Source organism: Gobio gobio (assembly GCF_949357685.1).
Source record: "Gobio gobio genome assembly, chromosome: 20".
In the NCBI taxonomy this organism is placed as follows: Eukaryota; Metazoa; Chordata; class Actinopteri; order Cypriniformes; family Gobionidae; genus Gobio; species Gobio gobio.
The window spans coordinates 6,075,433-6,096,697 of record NC_137113.1 but is presented as its reverse complement, the minus strand read 5'-3'; the positions used below and the strand labels follow the sequence as shown (position 1 = coordinate 6,096,697).

Genomic DNA, 21,265 nt, shown 5'->3' with positions numbered 1-21,265 from the left:
GTGAATCATATCACATTGTGAGTTGAGTGAATCGTTACATCCCTAATTATATTATAATATAACTTACCTAATATAATCTGATATTACTAGATACCGGCCCTCTGTCACATTTTAAAACCCAGTGTGGCCCTTGAGCCAAAAAGTTTGCCCACCTCTGCTCTAAAACATCAAGAGTGTGACATTGACACATCCACTCACGCACACACGCATACTTATACACACACACACACACACACACACACACACACACACACACACACACACACACACACACACACCTATGAAATACTGAACCTATGGCCACATTTGGAATTTTCATCAGATTGATATGAAACTTGGTGACTTTTCTAGCATTAGGTATGTAAACACACCAAAAATGTGAGGGTATGATTCGAGTGGTTCTAAGTGGTTGTGAAAAAAATACTCCCACTTTTGTGCTCTTCGGTCAAAAATGACACCATAGGAAATGAATGGGAAATCTGCAAAAACACAAATTCACAGAAAAAAAACCTATATTTCTAACTTTATAATAAACAGTCTTTGAGATTTTTTCAATATATATCTAAATCCATAAAAATAAAAAATAAATCATTAAATGTGTCCAAAACAGAACTAGGGAATTCACAAGCCTCTCCATAGAGACCTAGTGATTACACCCATGGTTGCATGATTTCTTAAATAATTCCAAAAGAGGGGGCTAATCTGCCTTAAAAGTCCTAGCCTCTATTTTAACCTGAAATACTGCAATAATAATAATAAAAATAAAATAAAAAAATGTATGTATATGTACAGTATATGTAAGATTTTTGTGGATTAAAATATCCAAAAACCACTAGAACAGTATATTGTATGTGTACATTATCCCAAATGTTTCCAAGAATGTTTAAATCCAGTGAAATAAGCCATTTTAACCGGGACACAGACCATGTCCAAGCATAGCCTATCAATGACATCATCCCTCTGAAACCATGGAAACACCAAAGATGCTTTAATATATTATATGTTTTATTAGACAAGGGAACAACAGTTTGGGTACATTTATAAAATGTACACGCTGCATCTTTAACGAGGAAATCCAGTAAAGCATCAGTAACTGTCAGAAATGAACTAAATCTGATTTAACTGACCTTGTGTTGTTTTATTACTTACTAAAACACAATCAGGAGCTTCATGTGGGACGTTTGGTGCATTTCATTATGGTTTATTATTTATTCATTTCTGTATTATAAAGAGATAACTTTTTTACAAGCGAACCACATAATGTATGCAAGACCAGGAACAAAGTGAAAGAATAAAAAAACGTCAAAGAAATAAAAAGTAAACAAAACAACTTAGTGTTTCCTTCACTTTCAGTTTTTGTCCTCATTTACAATTATAACAAGCTTAAACAAGCAGCAATCCTCCACCAAGAGTCATCAAATAAAGAATGTTATGTGTTTACGTACATTCAGGTGTTGTTTAATTAAAAATATAGTATCATATAGTTAAATATACAGCGAGTGCAGAATTACAGATAGGTTGAGAGTGACTCTTGAAGGACCAGCACCACATCCTCTAGTACCACTGTTTGAAGAATTCATCTTCCAGAATCTGGCAGTACGTTTTGAGAGTTCATTTTTAGTCCATCTCTGCAAAACGGACTTCAGGATGGACTAAAATGAACTCCCAAAACGTACTGCCAGATTCTGGAAGATGAATTCTTCAAACAGTGGTACTAGAGGATGTGGTGCTGGTCCTTCAAGAGTCACTCTCAACCTATCTGTCCATAAAGCCTATAAAAAAAACCTTCTTCATGTATTTTACAACACTTCAGCTTATGATTCTTATCTAGTGGGGGTCATTTTTTAGGATTCTTTACCTAACTGAAGTCTCTGAGATCCTGACACCTTGCACTCCTGGAGACTCCAGGTAGGTTGCAGCTCTGGAAAATGGTGGCGCTGGAGACTAAAGGGTTCCTGATGGTTTCACACTTAATTCTTCACCTTAATTCTTAATTCTTTTGCAGTTAACAGGTGTCTTTTCTTCACCACCTGTTTTTGTCAGATCCTGCTGACCCAACGAGCATTTCACTGTCCAATGGTCATGCCTTAACTGCAATGTCTAGTATTGCATTAGTATTGCATCCTTCTCATGGGCATTTATTTTCAGTCTGAGTTAAATCTCTTTTTTGGCTCAATTTATCTGTAAAAGAAAACATGCCTAATAATTCTGCACACCTGAATATAAGGTGTTTTTCATTTCCAGCCTTCATGAACAATTATATATCACTTATACATTATTAAATACTAAATTAATAGTAGTTATTAGGATTACTGTGGTTTGGAATTGGTCAAATGTGCCTGGAAAAAAAATATGATCAGAAAATCAACGTGCCTAATAATTCTGCACTCCCTGTAGTGTCATATTTTAAGCATATTGGTCAAAGTCAAAGATTTTATCATAGCAGGGCTCGCCCTCTGCTGGCAGAAGAAGTTAGAGATCACCACTGCACTTGTAATGAATGGCTATATTTTTTATTTTCTGAATATCAACATTTGTGTGATTTAGTCGGTCAAAACAGTTTTGAGGATAATTGATCTAGTTTTGTGTCTCTGGAAAATAGTCATCCATGACACTGTATTATGTTTTTGTGTCTGTTTGTTAATGAGTGATTTATGGACAGTGTTTTTGGATGTGTGGAGTAAAAGTTATTAAATTAAATGTATTAAGTTAAATTTTGAAGTAAAATTACTGTCGTTACTTGTATTGTTATGTTTCGCCTTAATACTCAATTTTTTACATACAACTTAGCTTTTCTTTCATTAAAACTCAGCGGTTAATTGAGTGAAATCATTCAAGTTTCTATTGTAACATAATTAAAATATGCCCAATTAAATATTTAAATATTCATAAAAGTCATAGAATAATCAATAAATCTCTTTTACTGTCATCGGATGTTAAATTATTCAACTAAATTGTCAAAATACAATTTTAAATACAATAGTTGATTTAGTATTTTACATTAATGGCACTTAAAAAAAAATTAAAAAAAATAAAAATAAAAAAAAAAAATATATATATATATATAAATATTAATAAGAATATCAAAAGTAATTTATACATTCTGTAATAGATTAATCCCGGGGGATTTCACTGGTATAGTTTACATTTCACAGACAAAAATTTCTAAAAAGACACTTCGGACAATCTTGAGTTACATGAGACTTTAATAATTTAATAAATACAATTATAATGCGAACTTTAAAAAAATGGGCAAAAGCAACGGCACATACAATGTGGATATGACACTAAAAACCGCTCAAATAAAAACAAACATTATTAAAGTCTTTGGAAGCACAAAAATAGAATTATTATCTGATGCAGATCATCTCCACATGGAGAAATATTGGCTGATTAATTGATCAGATCAATATATTTATCCATTATTGTTTCTGACACATTATGAGTTTTACAGTTCATCTTGCAGTCTATCACTTGCCTGATATTTACATGAAAAATTAAACAAAACTCACTGCTTTCATTTTGTTTCACTCTGAACATGTTCTGCTGTTATTGTTGGTTCTGCAGAAGCACCTCTTTCATATTTCACCTGGACTCCAGAAGGGTTGTTGCGTCTGAACCTCTTTACACAAACGATTGCTATGACGACGATGATGATGACGATGAAACCGATTACACAAGCACCAGTGATGATACGGGCCATAAATCTGTGATCTGTTGGATATGATTTATAATCAAATTCAGAATATTCCGTAATCTCTTTAGATGCATTCAAGAGCTGAAACAACACAGACTTCACAAAACACTTCTGCTGCTGCCACATCTAATAGCACTCTATAAACAAACATACATTTCAAACATATAATAACTATATAACAGGTTTCTGAGTTCTGCAAGTAACCTGAACTCATACTCAATAATGAATAATTATAATACACGGTAATACCTTTCTTACCAGGATCTTCATAGTCATCTTCAGTAAACAGATTTTAAATCAGTGTTAGTAGACTGAAAATAAGTAAAGCTGCAAACATTCACTGAATTATAAACATCCTCACAGCTTACACTACAGACATCTGAAAAGTTTATATCAGTTTAATACATCAACAGAAAACTAATTTCTGTCATTTTACAAATCAAAAGTAAAGTTGAAGAGTGTTGCTTGTTGTTATATAAACATTACTATATATAATCAATCAACAAGAGCAGCAAGTTGTTTTATTTCTATATAACAGCTTCTTGTGTTCTGTTAGAAACCAATTCATATTCAATAATGAATAATTATAATAGAATGTAATACCTGTCAGGTGAGGATCTTCAGTGTCATGTTCAGGTTTAATGGCAATTATTAATTCTGTGAACAGAGGTTAAATCACTGTTAGTAGATGGAAAATAAAAGTACAGGTGCAAACATGTATTGAATTATAATCAGCAGTATTATATACAGTACCTGTTATGCTCACAGTGAATTCTGTTGTTTTTCTTCCACACAGTGTTTGCACAAAGAATCTGAATTGTTCTGTCGTTGCTGTAGTTGGAGTGAATCTGCATGTGAAGCTGTTCCTCTGTTCACAGGGGTCACGAGGAAACTCTTCTCTACAGATTACTGAGTCTTTATAGTTCTCAGGGTAATAAAACCTATACAGTGTAATGCATCTTTCAGAGCACTTCAGACTCATAGAGACGCTGCAGGTGAGAGTTACTTCTTCTCCCACAGTTCCAGTCACATTCTCACAGATTACACTGATGTCACCTGAAAAAAGTTTATATCAGTTTAATACAATCAAGAGAAAACGTATTACTGTCATTTTAAATTAAATGTAAAGTTGTGTTGCTTCTGTGATATTAGCATCACCAAACAGAAATGCCAAAATGATTTAATTAAAAAATATATAATTTTCCAAACACTCTCCATCTGAAACTCTTCATCTAGTATGTGACTCTGTGAATTCAAGATGAATTATCTTTAGAGAAAGTAAATTCTGTAGAATTCCAGAATAATGTTTTCTCTTACCACCAAAATCTTGACAGACAGCTGTGAAAGTCCACACCAGAACGAACAGCAGCACAACATCAGCACCCATGACTGTGCTTCTGCAAAACACACATGACAAACATGAAGATCTGACGAGAAACTGCAGTCGAGCTCAGAGCTTTATTAAGGAGGAACACGTCCTGTGTGTTGATCACCGTTACGACCCTGGACTAAAGTCACCGTGTGCAGGCAAAGCAAATTACTGTCTAATGAATTCAATCACAAGATACTGCTGTAAATCATATTTATTCAATCACAATGATGACATGCTTGTGTATGTGTTACTCACTTTAAAATTTGACGGACATATTTTCCAAATAACATATTTCAAATCAGAAACAAAATCTGATGTCATGAACTGCCTCATAAATTCTGTTTCTCAAATAGCAACAATAAAGCTTATATTTGAGGCTGGACCTGAAGGATGCTGACTGTTTCTATAGCAACCAGAGTGATGACTTAACTAATCTGTGATTGGCTCTTTTATTTAAAAGGCGGGGTTATTCCACCATACTGCACTTTTCCCCATTCATAGTAATATGAATGCACTTGGTATATCTAAAGTCCTTAAAGTAAAAGAGTACTTTTAATGCCTGGTTCAGACAACACAATTTTTTTTGTCTGTTACGATAGTCAGTGTGTCAGATTACGCGATTTTGACTCCTAAAATCTTGTCGTGTCCTGGACAAGAAACATGTCAGACTACACGTTGCTTCGCGACCAATCATCGCTTGTTGTCTTTAACGACGCGCGTGATGTCATCGAGAAGGCGAAACTAACAACTGACTCCCGGAAACAAACAAGAGCGTAAACAATGTCTGAAGCGGCGTGTTTTGTACAGGCTGTCTTGTGTTTAGAAAAGCGCAAAAAAAGAAAGAAAACCCGACCATGGACACGTTCCTTGCTTGCTCGAAGAGGGCAGGATGGGCTGTCAATCCTCCAAGGAGAACTTGAGGTAAAATATCGTTCTTTTTATAATAAATATTTTGTTATTAGCCAGTAGTGAAAGCTCTCTCTCTCTCTCACACACACACCCTCACTCACACAGTAACTCCCTCCCTCTCTCTCCCTCCCTCTCCCACCCCCCCCTCTCTCCCTCCCTCCCTCGCGCCCATTCAAATACATGGAGAGGCGGGGTTTAGGAGCTATACTGGGACCGACCACCGGGGGGCGATCGAGGCGCAGAAGCTTCAATTTCTGACTGGAGCACTACAGGCTTGTCGTTTACGAATAGTTCATTGAATCTTTGATTTTATAGATTCATTCAAAACGCTGAATCATTCACTAACACGCTGTTGCGGTGACACTCGTTCTGCTGTGATCTTTTGGAACTATTTTCGCTGCTGAAATAGAACAAAAAACACTCAATATTGCATCAAAATGTAAGTGACGTAATGTTAATAATTGTTTATGGAGCTGTCATTTGAAATCAGCGTGACGCTTTCAGTCGTGATGTTATTCAGGAAACAGCACTCTTGGTAATGTGACATTGCAACTGTATCATGTTATAAATATAAATAAACTCCACATGTCTACATATTTACGGCAGTGTGTTACTGAGTTCCCTTTCGAACGGTCAGTTCATACTGCGTCTTAAGACGCCATGGGAATTCTCCTATTCTCGAATATACTGAAGTAATTTGTAAAATCACGCAGTGCTACTGCCCAGTCAAAACAGTGTCGAGACATCTCGCATGCTATTGGCTGGCCAGTGGGAACTGCATGAACCTATGGCAGAACAGCGTAATCTGAGCGAACCAATGGGCACAAAGCCCGGGAAGCTGAGCGCAAGAGCCCGCGAAAGGGGCATATAAAATACGCTGTAACTGTCAAAAACGTCAGATTAATCTCCTTCAGCGACGATCTACGGTCCTCGCTGATAAACTCGAACTACACCACCTTCACCGTGAATTGACGAGCCTGCAGCGGAATAGCGAACTAACCAGCCCGGACGTCCTGCGAGAGTCAGCGGACTGCTGTATTTCAGCGCGCTCAAATCGCCAGCGATCCCGCGAGCTGTCACGCCTTTCCTAGGGCCCTATGAAATCCGTTTTATTTTTTCCCAAATTCCGTTTTATTTTTTCCCAAATTCCGTTTTTTCCGTTTTAATTTTTGCTAATTCCTTTTTTTTCCGTTTTAATTTTTGCAAATTCAGTTTTTTTTACCCTTAACTGTTATTTTAGTCGTAAAAAGAGTGTTTTTAATGTTAATATAATAGAACATAAAACATAAAATAGGAATGACAAACATCAAACAGGTAACAAACATCACATTTACTTTTCAGGACAAATACTGCAACATAACACTGCACTCTAAGCACTTCAAGTCACAACTAGATATTAGTGCTGTGAATTGATAATTAAAAAAAACCCAGAATTAATTGCATTTTTTCTGTAATTAATCATGATTAATTGCAATTAAAAACATTGGAGTTTTTAATATTTTGATATTGTAATAATTTCAGTTACTCTCCAAATTAATTTAGAAACAATTTAAAGACAGCATATTTTAAATGTGTGTTGTAATGGCATCTTTTTATGAATGAAGGCCAGTATCACTGAATGTCTATATGAAACATTGATGACGTTACATTACAGTATAACTGAAAGCTACCGATTTCACCATTTATTAGGCTTTAAAAAATAACTTTTAATTTAATTGAACTTAAAACAATCTTTACATAAACCCATTATAATAAATGTTATATTTACCTGTGGCCTTCCCTGTCATAGTCTACACAGAAATTGAATAAAGTTATCAACACCTTTCTTAACTGCATAAATAATAAGTGAAATATAGATGAATCATCATTAAAACTACAATCTTCTGTTCCCGTTGTTCTTTGAACATTAATGACAGACATTATCAGTGCTCCTGTCACTTTAAGAACAGCCGCTTCTGAACATGATGTGGATAATGCTGCCTTCACGTGCTATCGGAAATTTGATGATTCCGACTTCTGAAGTCGTGATTACGAGCGCATTGCATTCAAGTTTCAAAATGTGAGGGCGTTCATGTGCAATGTTTACCTAGAAAACTTGTATATTACGATAATTCCGAGAGCACGTGAAGGCAGCATAAGACGCGCTGATCCGCGCATCTCATTTTCTCTCAAGTTCATTTAAGGCATTATTTTCCATACAGTACATTGAAGTGCATTAAAAACAAGGCAAAATACAGCAAGCACTACCTGAGGGAACTGCTCGGCTCTGTACTGAGGGCGGTGTGAACGGGGCTTTAGCGTTGAGTTTCTTAACTTTTCCGCTGATGAAAGCAGAGCCGTGGTGAGCCGCTTCACCATACTTTCATTGTTTTGAAGGCGGAGCTGAAATGACGGGAGGGGTTGAGTCGCCCAGATTTGCTTCCCCCGGTCTGCATTTTCCCCAGACATACGTTCTTCTCCCACACAAAACCGCATTTCATTCCAAATATGTCAAATTCCGGGTTCCGCGTTAACAATAGATTCCGCGTTAATATGCCAATTCCGCGATTCCGTCCGCGATTCGGTGATCGCGGAAATCATAGGGCCCTACTTTCCCCTGCGCTCTTTGGTGAAACACTACGGTGTATCCTTTTTGTACAATACTGAGAAAAACATATCACTTGTGTGCAGTACTTACCTGCACTAGGAGGATAACCACGAAGGGTGCGTGATCTGTCTGGGCAAGGCCCACGCGGACGCTGCTCTCGCCGGGTCCGGCTGCTCTCACTGCGAGGGTATGCCCATTTCCTCCCTCCGTTCGCGGATAGCGCTCTTTTCAGAGCGCGACCCCGGCCCTCGCGCTCTCCCGTTCCCCTTTCCGCCCGAGCCTCGGCGGGAAAGAACGGCGGAGCCAGAGGGCTGAGTATACCGAGGCTAGCGAGTTCACGTCGGCCCAGTGCCCGCGTGACTCGTCTTCACCTCAGAGAGACGTTTCCCCTGTGACGTTCCCTCGATCGGACCTGCTCCCTCCGCTCGACGCCGAGGGCTTGGTCTCATTCGGCGGCAATGAGGAAGACGAATCCGCACTATTACCAATGTCTCGCTCTTCCTCTTCTCTCACTCGGGCCGCGCTAAGAAGCGCGCGGACAGAGAATGCCAGAGTGGACGAGCAAACTAATGCCGGAGCTTCCCGCATTACTTTCTCTCAGACTGCTGGAGATATTGAGAGCGCGCCTTACGCTACAGGCTGTTGTCACTGCAGCTCGCGCTTCCTCAGCGGCAGCGCGTGCGCCCCTCTCTCTCTCCCAGCGCGCTCACTATCTAGAGCGCGACTTACGTCATTGCTGCCTCGCTGTCTAGCGCATAATGGCGTCGTGAATGGCGGCCAAGCCCTGCGTCTTTTTCACTCTATCACTTCTCTCAGTCCCCTATTCAGGCGACTGGAGAGGTTCAACAGTGTAGTAAACGAGCCTGTTATGAAACACGCACGCCACACACACTGAAAACACCGTCAAGAGCGCGACTTACGTCATAGCCACGCCCTCTACTGTTACGGTGTACTTCACACAGGGTTGCCGGTTCGAGCCCAGCTCTCACAGGTTTCTCAGTGAGTCTCAATTTAGTGAATGGCGGCCAAGCCTTCAACCACTTCTCTCAGTCCCCTATTCAGGCGACTGGAAAGGTTCAACAGTGTAGTAAACGAGCCTGTTATGAAACACGCACGCCACACACACTGAAAACACCGTCAAGAGCGCGACTTACGTCATAGCCGCGCCCTCTGCTGTTACGGTGTACTTCGCACAAAGGGTTGCCGGTTCGAGCCCAGCTCTCACAGGTTTCTCAGTGAGTCTAAATTTAGTGAATGGCGGCCAAGCCTTCAACCACTTCTCTCAGTAAACGAGCCTGTTATAAAACATGCACGCCTGTACACAGAATGCTGTATTATTGGTGATCCTAATAAACAATTAAGAGTTCTTTCCTCTGTTATGACTGCAGGCAGTGTGTCCCCTACATAGGGTGTACCCCTGCATATAAGCACTGTTAATTCAGCGCTATAGAACCACTCAAAAGTCCTGCTGTGGCCGGATTACCACTACAGACTTACTTTACATTCTCTCAATCCCCTCGGTTCAGGCGACTGGAGATGTAAATATTGCAGTCAACTAGCCTGTTGTCAAACACGCTCGCCTGCACATCAACGCTGTGTTTTAACAATGACTTTACTAAAATACATGCACCTTGCACATAAGCACTGTTCTCACAGATTACTGCTCACGCCGAGAGCGCTCTATATGTAGAGCACGCGCCCACTACAGGTGTGTGCCGCTACACATAAGTGCTGTCCGCACAGTGTCACATCTCTCCCCTCGGCCCGTTTTTGTTCCGGTCAGGGAGAAAAATACTGTTCTGAATGTTTTTCATGCAATGAATGTAAACTACGAGTCCGCTTTAATGCGTGCTCCCCTGCATTCTACCGCCATAAAGGCGAGTTAAAAAATTCCAGCTCAGAGCGAGTCAGGGTTTTTTACAGCCACTACTTCCTTGTTCCCAAAAAAAAAAAAAAAAAAAAAAAGATGGCGGCCTCAGGCCCATCTTAGATCTCAGACACCTGAACAAGGCTCTATCAAAAGGCCTTTCAGAATGCTGACATTAAAACAGATCATCGCACCAATCTGCCCGATGGACTGGTTTTTCTCATTGGATCAGAAGATGCTTACTCTCATATCCAAATTATCCCACGTCACAGACCGTTTTTGAGATTCGTGTTCGACGGGAAGGCTTATCAGTACACAGTCCTGGCATTTGGCCTGTCTTTTCACGAAGTGCATGGATGCAGCTCTCTCCCCCTTAAGACAAGCGGGAATGCGCATTCTGAACTACCTCGACGACTGGCTCATACTGGCCCAGTCAGAGGAAGAAATAAAATCTCACAAATCTATGCTACTCAGCCATCTAGAATGCCTGGGTCTCAGAATAAATACAGCCAAGAGCTCATTGCTTCCCAGGCAGAGAACCTCCTTCCTGGGAACGATTTTAGACTCAGCCCAAATGAGGGCGTGGCTATTGGACGAACGCGCTCTGACTACACAGCAGCTTGCATGTTCATTCAAAATGGGAACCAACACACCCCTAAAAAATTTCAGAGAATGCTAGGCCTAATGGCAAAAGCTTCTCCAGTACTTCCGCTGGGTATGAAGCACATGCGCCCCCTGCCGTACTGGCTGAAATCACGGGTTCCTTCCCAAGCGTGGCATTCAGTCCAACTTTGGATCAAAGTGGGCCGCGGCTGTGTCAAAGCCCTGGCCCCGTGGTCACTTGGAAACAGTTTCCAGACGGATGGTGGTCCCCACGGACGCCTCCAACTCGGTTTGGGGCGCTCTGTACGAGGCGAACCGGCCTTCGGCTCATGGTCGAGCACGGAGTCACGGTTGCACATAAACTGCCTAGAAATGCTGGCAGTAGTGCTAGCCCTCAAGACTTTTTTACCACGTCTCTCAGGTCACCATGTTCTAGTCCGCACGGACAACACGACTGTGGTCTCCTACATAAACCGCCAAGGCGGGCTCAGGTCGAGATGGCTCAACCAACTGGTCAGACATCTCCTCCTATGGGCAAAAGGCAAATTACATTCACTAAAAGCAGTGCATGTGCCAGGCAGACTGAACCAGGGAGCAGACATGCTCTCCAGGGGCCTCGTGTCCCCAGGGGAATGGGCCCTCCATTCCTAAATGGTTCAAATGATATGGAGTGTTTTTGGGAGGGCAGAGGTCGACCTCTTCACCTCCGAAGACAACCGTCATTGCCCAATCTATTTTTCAAAAAGCAAGGATGCGCTGACCCACGAATGGCCCAGCTGCATACTTTATGCTTTTCCACCAGTACTGCTCATTCCCTAGATTTTAAAAAGGATCAGGGAATGCGAGCACACACAGTCCTGCTAGTGGCTCCACTCTGGCGAACCCACATCAGGTTTCCCGAGTTGATTCAGTTACTATCAGCAGCCCCATGGCCTGTTCCCCTAAGGAAAGATCTCCTTTCTGAGGCGAACGGGACAATCCAGCACCCCCACCCCAAAATTGTGGGCGTTACATGTTTGGCCACTCAAGGGGGGCTCGAGAACCTCCCAGTGAGTGTCTTGAGCACCATCAGTGAAGCTAGAGCTCAGTCTACTAGACGTCTCTATACCCTTAAATGGTCAGTGTTCTCTGACTGGTGTTCAGTCAGGAACTATAACCCAGTGTCATGCGAGATATCACAAATTCTTGTTTTTCTATAAGAGATGTTGGATGCAGGACACACTCCATCCACACTCAAAGTCTACACGGCAGCTATCGCCGCATCTCATACGCCTATAGCTGGCCAATCAGTAGGCAGACACGACATGGTCATAAAATTCTTAAAAGGAGCCAGGAGGCTTAACCCCCTTCTCCCTCCTATGGTGCCATCCTGGGACCTTCATTGGTCCCAAGAGCACTAAAAAGACCTCCCTTCGAGCCATTGCAGACGGCTGAATTAAAGCCACTTTCGCTGAAAACTGCCCTGCTATTAGCACTGGCATCTGTTAAGCGTGTCAGTGACATTCAAGCGTTATCTGTGAACGCGTCATGTTTAGAATTGGCCCAGGCGATTCTAAAGTCATCCTCAAACCAGGGCATGGTTATGTACCTAAAGTGCTTTCAACACAGTTCAAAGCACAGGTAATCAATCACTCTCTCTGCCCTCCCCACTTCGGAGGATGAGAGACAGTTACACCTGCTTGGCCCTGTTAGGTCGCTTGGAGCATATATTGAGCGGTCCTCCCACTTTAGACAGTCGGAGCAGCTCTTTGTAAGTTTTGGTGACCGAACTAAGGGACTTCCGGTCACCAAACAAAACCTAGCCAGATGGCTAGTGGACGCGATAGCGTTAGCATATGACACTATGGGCCTCCAATGCCCCTTAGGTGTCAAAGCTCACTCCACCAGAGGCATGGCCTCCTCTTGGGCGTGGTCTAGTGGAGTTTCTAAGGGTGACATTTGTAGATCGGCAAGTTGGTCCTCACCATCTACTTTAACCAGATTCTTCAGTCTGGATGTCCCTGCACTGCAGGCACAAGTCCTCGCTGTATGAAAATACTAAGATGGCCTAACGAATATTAGACGGCCTTGTAAGCCCGTCCCCGTCATAAGTTGGCATTGGGGCCTTCATATGCTTCAATGCTTACACATTCCTTATAGTTACCGGCCTCTATGAGCCCAGTAGTATAAGACGTGTGTACATATATATTATATATATAAATGATGTGTCAGTAACTCTAGTCTTGAGCCCTTTCTAATAAGTGTTCAAACTTGAGGGAGTACATGTCACTGCGCTTATCATAGCACGGCGGGATTTTACAGGTTCCCATGGCGTCTTAAGACGCAGTACGAACTGACCGTTCGAAAGGGAACGTACTCGGTTACTTAACGTAACCTCGGTTCCCTGAGATAAGGGAAGGAGTACTGCGTAGACGGCCGTGCTATGGCGCTGACTCGGGTGATCGTCGCTTCAGTCGATTTAACCAGACGTTTTTGACAGTTACAGCGTATTTTATATGCCCCTTTCGCGGGCTCTTGCGCTCAGCTTCCCGGGCTTTGTGCCCATTGGTTCGCTCAGATTACGCTGTTCTGCCATAGGTTCATGCAGTTCCCACTGGCCAGCCAATAGCATGCGAGATGTCTCGACACTGTTTTGACTGGGCAGTAGCACTGCGTGATTTTACAAATTACTTCAGTATATTCGAGAATAGGAGAATTCCCATGGCGTCTTAAGACGCAGTACTCCTTCCCTTATCTCAGGGAACCGAGGTTACGTTAAGTAACCGAGTACGTTTCTCTGTGTGAGCGGTGCATATGTTTCGATTTCTCCTCGAGAGGCTGCGCGAGCGTCAACAGTGCAACGTTAGTTACCGTCAGTTAATTTTACATTATCATTCACTGTCAATCGCCACTTACAGATTCAAGATTCAAGATTCAAGAGTTTTATTTGTCACATACACAGTTATATACACAATATACAACTGGCAGTGAAATGTAAACAGGTCCGCTCCATGGACAGTGCAAATAACAGTTACAAGAAATTAAATAGAAATAGAATAAAATTAGAATAAAAAGTATTAACATAAGTAGAATTATAAATAAATCAAGTTAAGATAAAAATAGGAAATAAGATAAAAATAAAAATATAAAAAATATGTGGATATGATAAGTGAGATAAACTGTAGACTTAAAAATAAGTGGTTAACATAAAATATATAATATGTATATATAAAGAAGTATAATGTGCAAGGTTTATTACAGGTTGTTACGCAGTAACAATAGGGACGTAAAGTGCAGTGCAATTGCAGTATGTGGATGTTAATGTTAAAAGACTGGATGTTTATGTGTGTGCGGGGGTGAAGTGAGTCACGTGACTGAGTTCAGGAGTCTGATGGCCTGGGGGAAGAAGCTCCTCCTGAGTCTTTCAGTCTTTGCCATCAGGCTACGGAAGCGCTTACCAGATGGCAGCAGGGTGAAGTGAGAGTTTGCAGGGTGATTAATGTCTCTGATGATTTTAGTAGCTCTACCTCTGCAGCGTTTGGTGAAGATGTCCTGCAGAGACGGGAGAGCTGAGCCTGAGATGCGCTCGGATAAGCGCACCACTCTTTGCAGGGCTTTGCAGTCGTGACTGGTGCTGTTCCCGTACCACGCTGTGATGCACTGAGTCAGGACACTTTCTATCGCCCCTCGATAGAAAGTTTTCAGGATGGCTGGTGAAACCCTGAATTTCCTCAGCTGGCGCAGGTGGTACAGTCTTTGCCTGGCTTTTTTCACCTGTGTCTGGATGTGTGTAGTCCAGGTCAGATCCTCGGAGATGTTCACACCCAGGTATTTGAAGCTGCTCACTCTCTCTACCGGTGTCCCGCTGATCATGAGAGGGGAGTATGACCGATGCTGTCTCTTCCTGAAGTCCACAATCAGTTCTTTGGTCTTGTTAACATTCAGAGAGAGACAGTTGTCCTGGCACCATGATGTCAGTTGCTCCACTTCGTCCAAGTATGCCGTCTCATTGTTGTTGGAGATGAGACCCAGGACAACAGTATCATCAGCAAACTTGATGATAGAGGTGGAGCTGTGTGTGGACAAACAGTCATGGGTGTAGAGAGAGTAGAGCAGGGGACTCAGCACACAGCCCTGTGGAGCTCCAACACTCAGGGTGATGGAGGTGGAGGTGAACTGGCCTACTCTCACCGCCTGGGGTCTGCCAGTGAGGAAATCTTCAATCCAGAGGCAGAGAGAAGAATTCAGGCCTAGATCCAGGAGTTTGTGTGTTAGCTTAATGGGAACTATGGTGTTAAAGGCTGAGCTATAGTCAATAAATAGCAGCCTGACATAGTTCCCACTTTTGCTGTCGATGTGAGTGAGGCAGGAGTGAAGGACGTGAGAAATGGCATCTTCAGTCGATCTATTGGGACGATAGGCAAACTGAAGAGGGTCCAAAGTGTCAGGAATGGAGGAGCAAATGTTGTTTTTAATGAGTCTCTCAAAGACCTTCATGACTAAAGATGTGAGAGCCACTGGACGATAGTCATTTAGGCAAGAGGGTTTACTGATCTTAGGTACAGGGATGATGGAGGATCGTTTGAAGGAGGTGGGGACAACAGATGTAGCAAGGGACTCGTTGAATATGGATGTAAAGAGCCCTGCGAGCTGATCAGCACAGGACCGCAGAACACGACCTGAAATACCATCCGGCCCAGCAGCTTTCCTGACATCCACACGTTTGAGTGCCCTCCGAACCTCGTCCTCCGAGACAGAGATCACGTGACCGTTGCTGCTCTGAGGGACTATCTCTGACGCGTCACTCGCCGGAGTCGCGCTGCCGCGATTACCATCAAAGCGAGCGTAGAAAGAGTTTAACTCGTTCACCAGTAACGGATCAGCTCTCACCTCTGCAGAGGATTTAGTTCCAAAAGCACAGATGGTTCTCAGTCCCTGCCACATCCGCCGGGAGTCGTTGAGTTGGAAATGAGATTCCACTCTGTCTTTATAGCGGAGTTTTGCGGCTTTAACGGCGCGCCGGAGGGCGTAACATGAAGCTTTGTACTCCCTCATATCCCCCGTTAGGAGACCGGCATTGTAAGCGGTGGTGCGCGAGTTTACTGCAGTGCGAATTGAACTGTCCACCCACGGTTTCTGATTAGGGAAGGACGTTATAGTTATTGTTTGTGTGGCTTGCTCTGTCAGTGTGTTAATAAAGCAGAGCGCCACTTCTGTGAACTCGCTGACGTCTTCAGAACTCGCGCGGAACATGTCCCAGTCGACGTCATCAAGAGCTGCCTGTAGCGTGATCTCTGAATGGGATGACCAGCGTTTGACTTCCCTCCTCACCGGGGGCTCTTGAACGAGCCTTTGTTTATATTCCGGTGTGAGGAAAATGGCGGCATGGTCCGATTTGCCAAAAGCTGGCTGTGAACGAGCTTTGTAGGCGTTCTTAAACGGAGAGTAGCAATGATCCAGTGTGTTTGCTCCTCGTGTGGGACAGGAGACATGCTGGTGAAAGTTTGGCAATACTTTCTTTAGGTTTGCTTTGTTAAAATCACCCGCGACGATGAAAGCAGCGTCGGGGTGTTTGTTTATGAAGCCGCTGGTCACATCATGGAGGGCAGATAAAGCCAGCCCCGTGTCTGCTTGTGGTGGAATATAAACGGCAGTGGAGATGACCGAGGAAAACTCCCTCGGTAGGTAGAAAGGCCGGCACATGATAGTTAAATGTTCCAAGTGAGGCGAGCAGGATCGCGAAAGAATGGAGATGTTCCTAGGATCGCACCATTTCTTGTTTATCATGAAACACACTCCACCGCCTTTAGATTTCCCGGCCTCGGCTGTTCTGTCCATCCGAAAAACAGAGAAGTTCTCGGACGGCGTCACGGCTGTATCCGGGACCGCTGGCGTGAGCCATGTTTCGGACAGACAATAGATGTTGCAGTCTCTCATGTCCCGTTGAAAACTTATCCTGGCTCTAAGATCGTCCATCTTATTCTCCAAGGATTGGACATTTGCGAGCAAAATGCTCGGGAGAGGAGGACTGAATGCTCTTTTTCTCAGTCTGTTGCGGATCCCAGCGCGTTTCCCGCGGTGTTTTTTGAATCTTCGCCGTCGACTCGAGTGGCCATTGTTCAACTCGGCGTCCCGGCGAATCTCAGATGGAAGATTGGAGAAAGTGTCCTGAAACAGGTCAGTGTAGCGGTAACCAATTTCCAGAAGTGTTTTGCTGTCGTAACAGATCAAAGCAGATGATCCGTTGGAAAAAATAGAGAGTAAAAGAGAGTAGAATAATAAATAAAAGCAAAGTCTTAGCGGAGCGACCTGAACGGCGACCGAGCACGGCGGCGCCATCTTTACAAGCCTGAATGCAGTAATGAATGCAGAATCATTCTTGCATTTTGGTGATTCCCTAGTTATTTTTGTTAATTACGTTTTATCAGGCTACTTGTCCGTCGAGCTACTAAAGGTATAGGGAAAACATGACATGGATTTCAGGAGAAATAGGTTTTGTTAGTGTATAGTGTAAGGCCAGTCGAATGGATTTGGGAAATGGATCTGCCGGGATTTTATATTTTCGGAGCTGGAAAGAAAGACGTATTTGCAATCACATCGATATTGCCCGCATAATCATACAGAATGATCAAATATTGGGGGGGACAAATTGTCCTTCTTTGAATATTGGGGGGGACGTGTCCCCCTGTCCCCCCATAGAATTACGCCTATGCTTATAATCAGTGGTTAAATTGGCTTTTGTAGGGAGGGGGAGCCCTTATTTACGGTGAATGGTCATTCAAAATCGCGCCGGAAAAATACTTAATGTGTTTTTACACCAAAGGGGCTCTTTTTCCAGTATTACTGTGTAAGTTAGAGTTGAGTTATTCAAACAGGACCATAAGCAGGTTTTTTTTTAAATCAGTGAAGTCCCAAATTTGAGGTAGTTATAGGGGGGTTCGGGGGAATGCTCCCCCGAGAAAAATTTGATTTCTCTGATCTACATTATGTGCATTTTTAATAAGTTTGAAGGCCAAAAAATGAATAATAAATAGCTTGTCAGTGGGCAGTAGATTATTTGACAATACTCCCCTAAAGATGAGTGTCCCTGAAAAGGGTTGGGAACTTTTTTTGACCAAAGAGCCATTTTTTTTTTTTCATTTTTGTTAAATGCATTTTTCCAAAAGAGCCACAATCAAAAATTATATAAAATTATTATTAAAAAGCTTTTTTTTCCCAATGAAATGTCAACAATAGTAATTATTAGGTCCACAACTAAAAACAAACAATTATGCAGCAAACAATAAATAAGTTGCAATATGGAATTAATTGTGCAGGGCTTTCACTGTGAGGTTGACCAACTGATGAGTATAAATCCTCTTCGTGTGTGTGAACGCCCACAGTGCTTACATCTACTATGTTTATGTGAATACTCGAATACTTTTGATAGCCTATATTCTGTGTTTATTTGGCCGTTTAGGCGCGCAACCGAAGACAAAGGCTAGAATGCTTGTCCGTTTGTCCGTGTTGCGCTCGGAGCGCGCGCACAGCATCCTGTCAGTAATTCAGTTGTCTTTCGTGACTTATCATGCTTTTATTATTTATTTTATCATGACACTCGCGAACAGCACTGAACACACAACTTGAATATTATGATAAACTTGTCATTGCTGCGTGTGTCTAATCTTTTTATCGATCATGTTAGTAAATGTTAGATATGTTGGTAAAGTGTGAGAGACCTGGCGAGCCATAGGTTCCCGACCGCTGCTCTAGCCGTTCGCGGATTTCCATGGTAACGCACTGTTAGAATTGTGACGGTTTTACCTGATGGCTGTGGGCGCGGTGCTGAACCAGAGAACGCAGCGATTAATGCCTTATGGCATCTGATAATTCCATATAGCCTGTAGGCCTATTTGTCAGGAGACGAACAATAATCAAAGTCTAATAATAATATTTCGTGCTGAAGGAGACGGAGCTGAGCTCCAGCAGGGTGTGTTGTGGACCTGAGGAGGCGGAGCTGCGCTCCGGTGCGCTCCGGCCCAATTTAACCTCTGCTTATAATCATCCTGGTCTGCCATACATTGAATTCTATATTCATTCAATCTAACGAACATTTCATAAAAGCATATATGATAGCAGATAGCAAATGCTATAGGGTTTGGTTTGCAGATTAAAAACAATATATTACCTACACAACGAAATAAATACTTATATTTCAGTTCTTATAAACGCACAGTTTGGATTTAAAGAGTAAAAGTGCGCTGTGTAAATAGTTTTTACAACATTTACTGACTATTGTATGTCTTCGTCCTGAGAAGTTAACTTTCACTTTCAGTTTCAAAATTGCTGTGATTCAACGTCGATCTCCCTTAGTCATCTGATGTTTAAACAGCAGAAACAGAAGGGATGAATGTTTTATCACCTTCATATGCTTGTATTATTTGTTGTTTTGGACACAGACTGAGTGATAGTCCAGAAAACCGCATCGCCTCGGTCGCGCTGCTAATGCACAGACTATCGTCAAAAACACCCACTGAACTCACTTCAGTGCCATTATATACTCACCGACTCAGCTTCTTGACCTCCTAATGTCCATCATCAGATGAAGTTGTGGCTTTCTGACAGCTGAATCCGACGCTTTGATTGAGAAAATTAAAAAGGGAGAAACTCGCTAGTCGGCACAGTCTTCTCCGCCGCCATCACAACACCACGTGACCAAGCCACGCCTTTATCAACGTCACACGGAGGCGGTGGCAAAAGGCTTGTTTGTTTGAGATGAGCAAAATCTGCGCAGAACCGATCACCGGTGATCAGCGCGAGATGCATTCCGGTTAGAAAAGTGTCCGAGGACGGTCCGCCTTGCTCTGATGTCATGCCGACGTATATCAAAAAACTCTCGCGAGCGAAAGGCGGATGTGTCGGAATCTGCAGTCGAGCGCAGCTGCTCTCCACCGACTGCGCTGAGCAAAAGCATGATGGGAAACGACTTGCTGACGACACAGCTTAATGCTTATTGGTTTAAACAACCGTGATATATGGTTCTTTTTAAAAATGTTTGATTTTAAAACTCTGATATCATGTTTTTAGGTGTGAATATTCCCAAACTCTCTAAAAAAGGCGATCTCTCTGTGGGTTATGTGATTGTTGTCATATTTATAAATTATATATATATATATATATATATATATATATATATATATATATATATATATATATATATATATATATACAAACATGTATGTAGGCCTAATTAAAGTAAAAATGATTGATAAACACGTCTTTCGAATGGAAATAAATAACAAAAACTTTAGGTGTCTTGTTCATAATATTTATTTTCATATAAAAGTAACAGAACTTAAATTACATCCAGTTTATCAGCAACAAAGCGCACGAGTGTGAATCCCGCGATATCCGCCTTTGATCTCGCAGGTGTCTGATCCACTACGAGAAGAGAGAACTGTCCGGCTTGCCTGCACTTTTTTCACTCCTCCCCTCACTGCAGCCGCCTAGTCTCGGCTGAACTGCAGGCGAGGCGAGGCTAATGAGACCGAAGGATCAAATCTCGCGATAATACACACATTTTAATTTCAATATACAAACACAATTTACTCAGCCATACAGGTGCAGATCGCTGTTAATATGTAGTTTAGATTCATATTGATATACAGTCCTCATGCTTATGGCATTTGTACTCTAAACAATGTTGGGTTGAAAATTGACAAACACAGCAATAGGGTTGTTTTAAATGGTTGTTGATGGGTTAAATGTTTGCCCAACCTGCTGGGTAGTTTTATTTAACTCAACTAAAAAATAATGTAGCCTATTTCTTGCTTAAAATGAACCCAAAGTATGTTAGAAATGATCATTTATTAATATGTTTAATAAATGAACATTATTAATACGTTTAATTAATTAATTAAACAATAAACCTTTATTAAATTGCTTATTAATGTTCACCTTTTGATTATTATTGCTGCCTAGTAATTATGTGTCTAATGTTTAATTTCCAACCTAATTTGGGTTAATTTTAACCCAGTCATATAGTAATTTTGAACAATTTTGGGTTAAATAAAACCAGCACGTTCGGCAAACATTTAACAATCACTGGGTTTGTCCATTTTCAACCCAACTTGGGTTGTTTTTAACCCAGCATTAAGACAGCAAATAACCCCACTACACCAGTATAGTACAGTAATATATCTTATATAGGCCTACAATCTTATATAATATCATATATATAAACCTAGATCTTATATATAACATAATATAATC

The 21,265-nt window shown here is 41.9% G+C and overlaps 1 protein-coding gene across 3 annotated transcripts; it reads right to left on the bottom strand.

The window, feature by feature from the left end:
* Nucleotides 1-985: 985 nt before the first annotated feature.
* On the bottom strand, nucleotides 986-19,849 carry LOC307116983 (uncharacterized protein). Of its 3 annotated transcripts, XM_079801613.1 has the most exons (6): nucleotides 19,559-19,849; nucleotides 5,015-5,094; nucleotides 4,451-4,753; nucleotides 4,301-4,354; nucleotides 3,513-3,714; nucleotides 986-2,181 (listed from the first exon to the last, which is right to left on the bottom strand). In XM_079801613.1, exons 2-5 carry the CDS (start codon nucleotides 5,082-5,084, stop codon nucleotides 3,518-3,520), a joined length of 624 nt encoding a protein of 207 aa, XP_079657739.1. In that variant the 5' UTR covers nucleotides 5,085-5,094; nucleotides 19,559-19,849; the 3' UTR covers nucleotides 986-2,181; nucleotides 3,513-3,517. The 3 variants fall into 3 exon arrangements, with proteins under 3 accessions (XP_079657739.1, XP_079657740.1, XP_079657738.1); XM_079801614.1 differs by lacking the exon at nucleotides 986-2,181 and having other exon boundaries at nucleotides 3,191-3,714; nucleotides 5,015-5,091; nucleotides 19,559-19,726; XM_079801612.1 differs by lacking the exons at nucleotides 986-2,181; nucleotides 19,559-19,849 and adding an exon at nucleotides 8,656-9,376 and having other exon boundaries at nucleotides 3,191-3,714.
* Nucleotides 19,850-21,265: the final 1,416 nt, after the last annotated feature.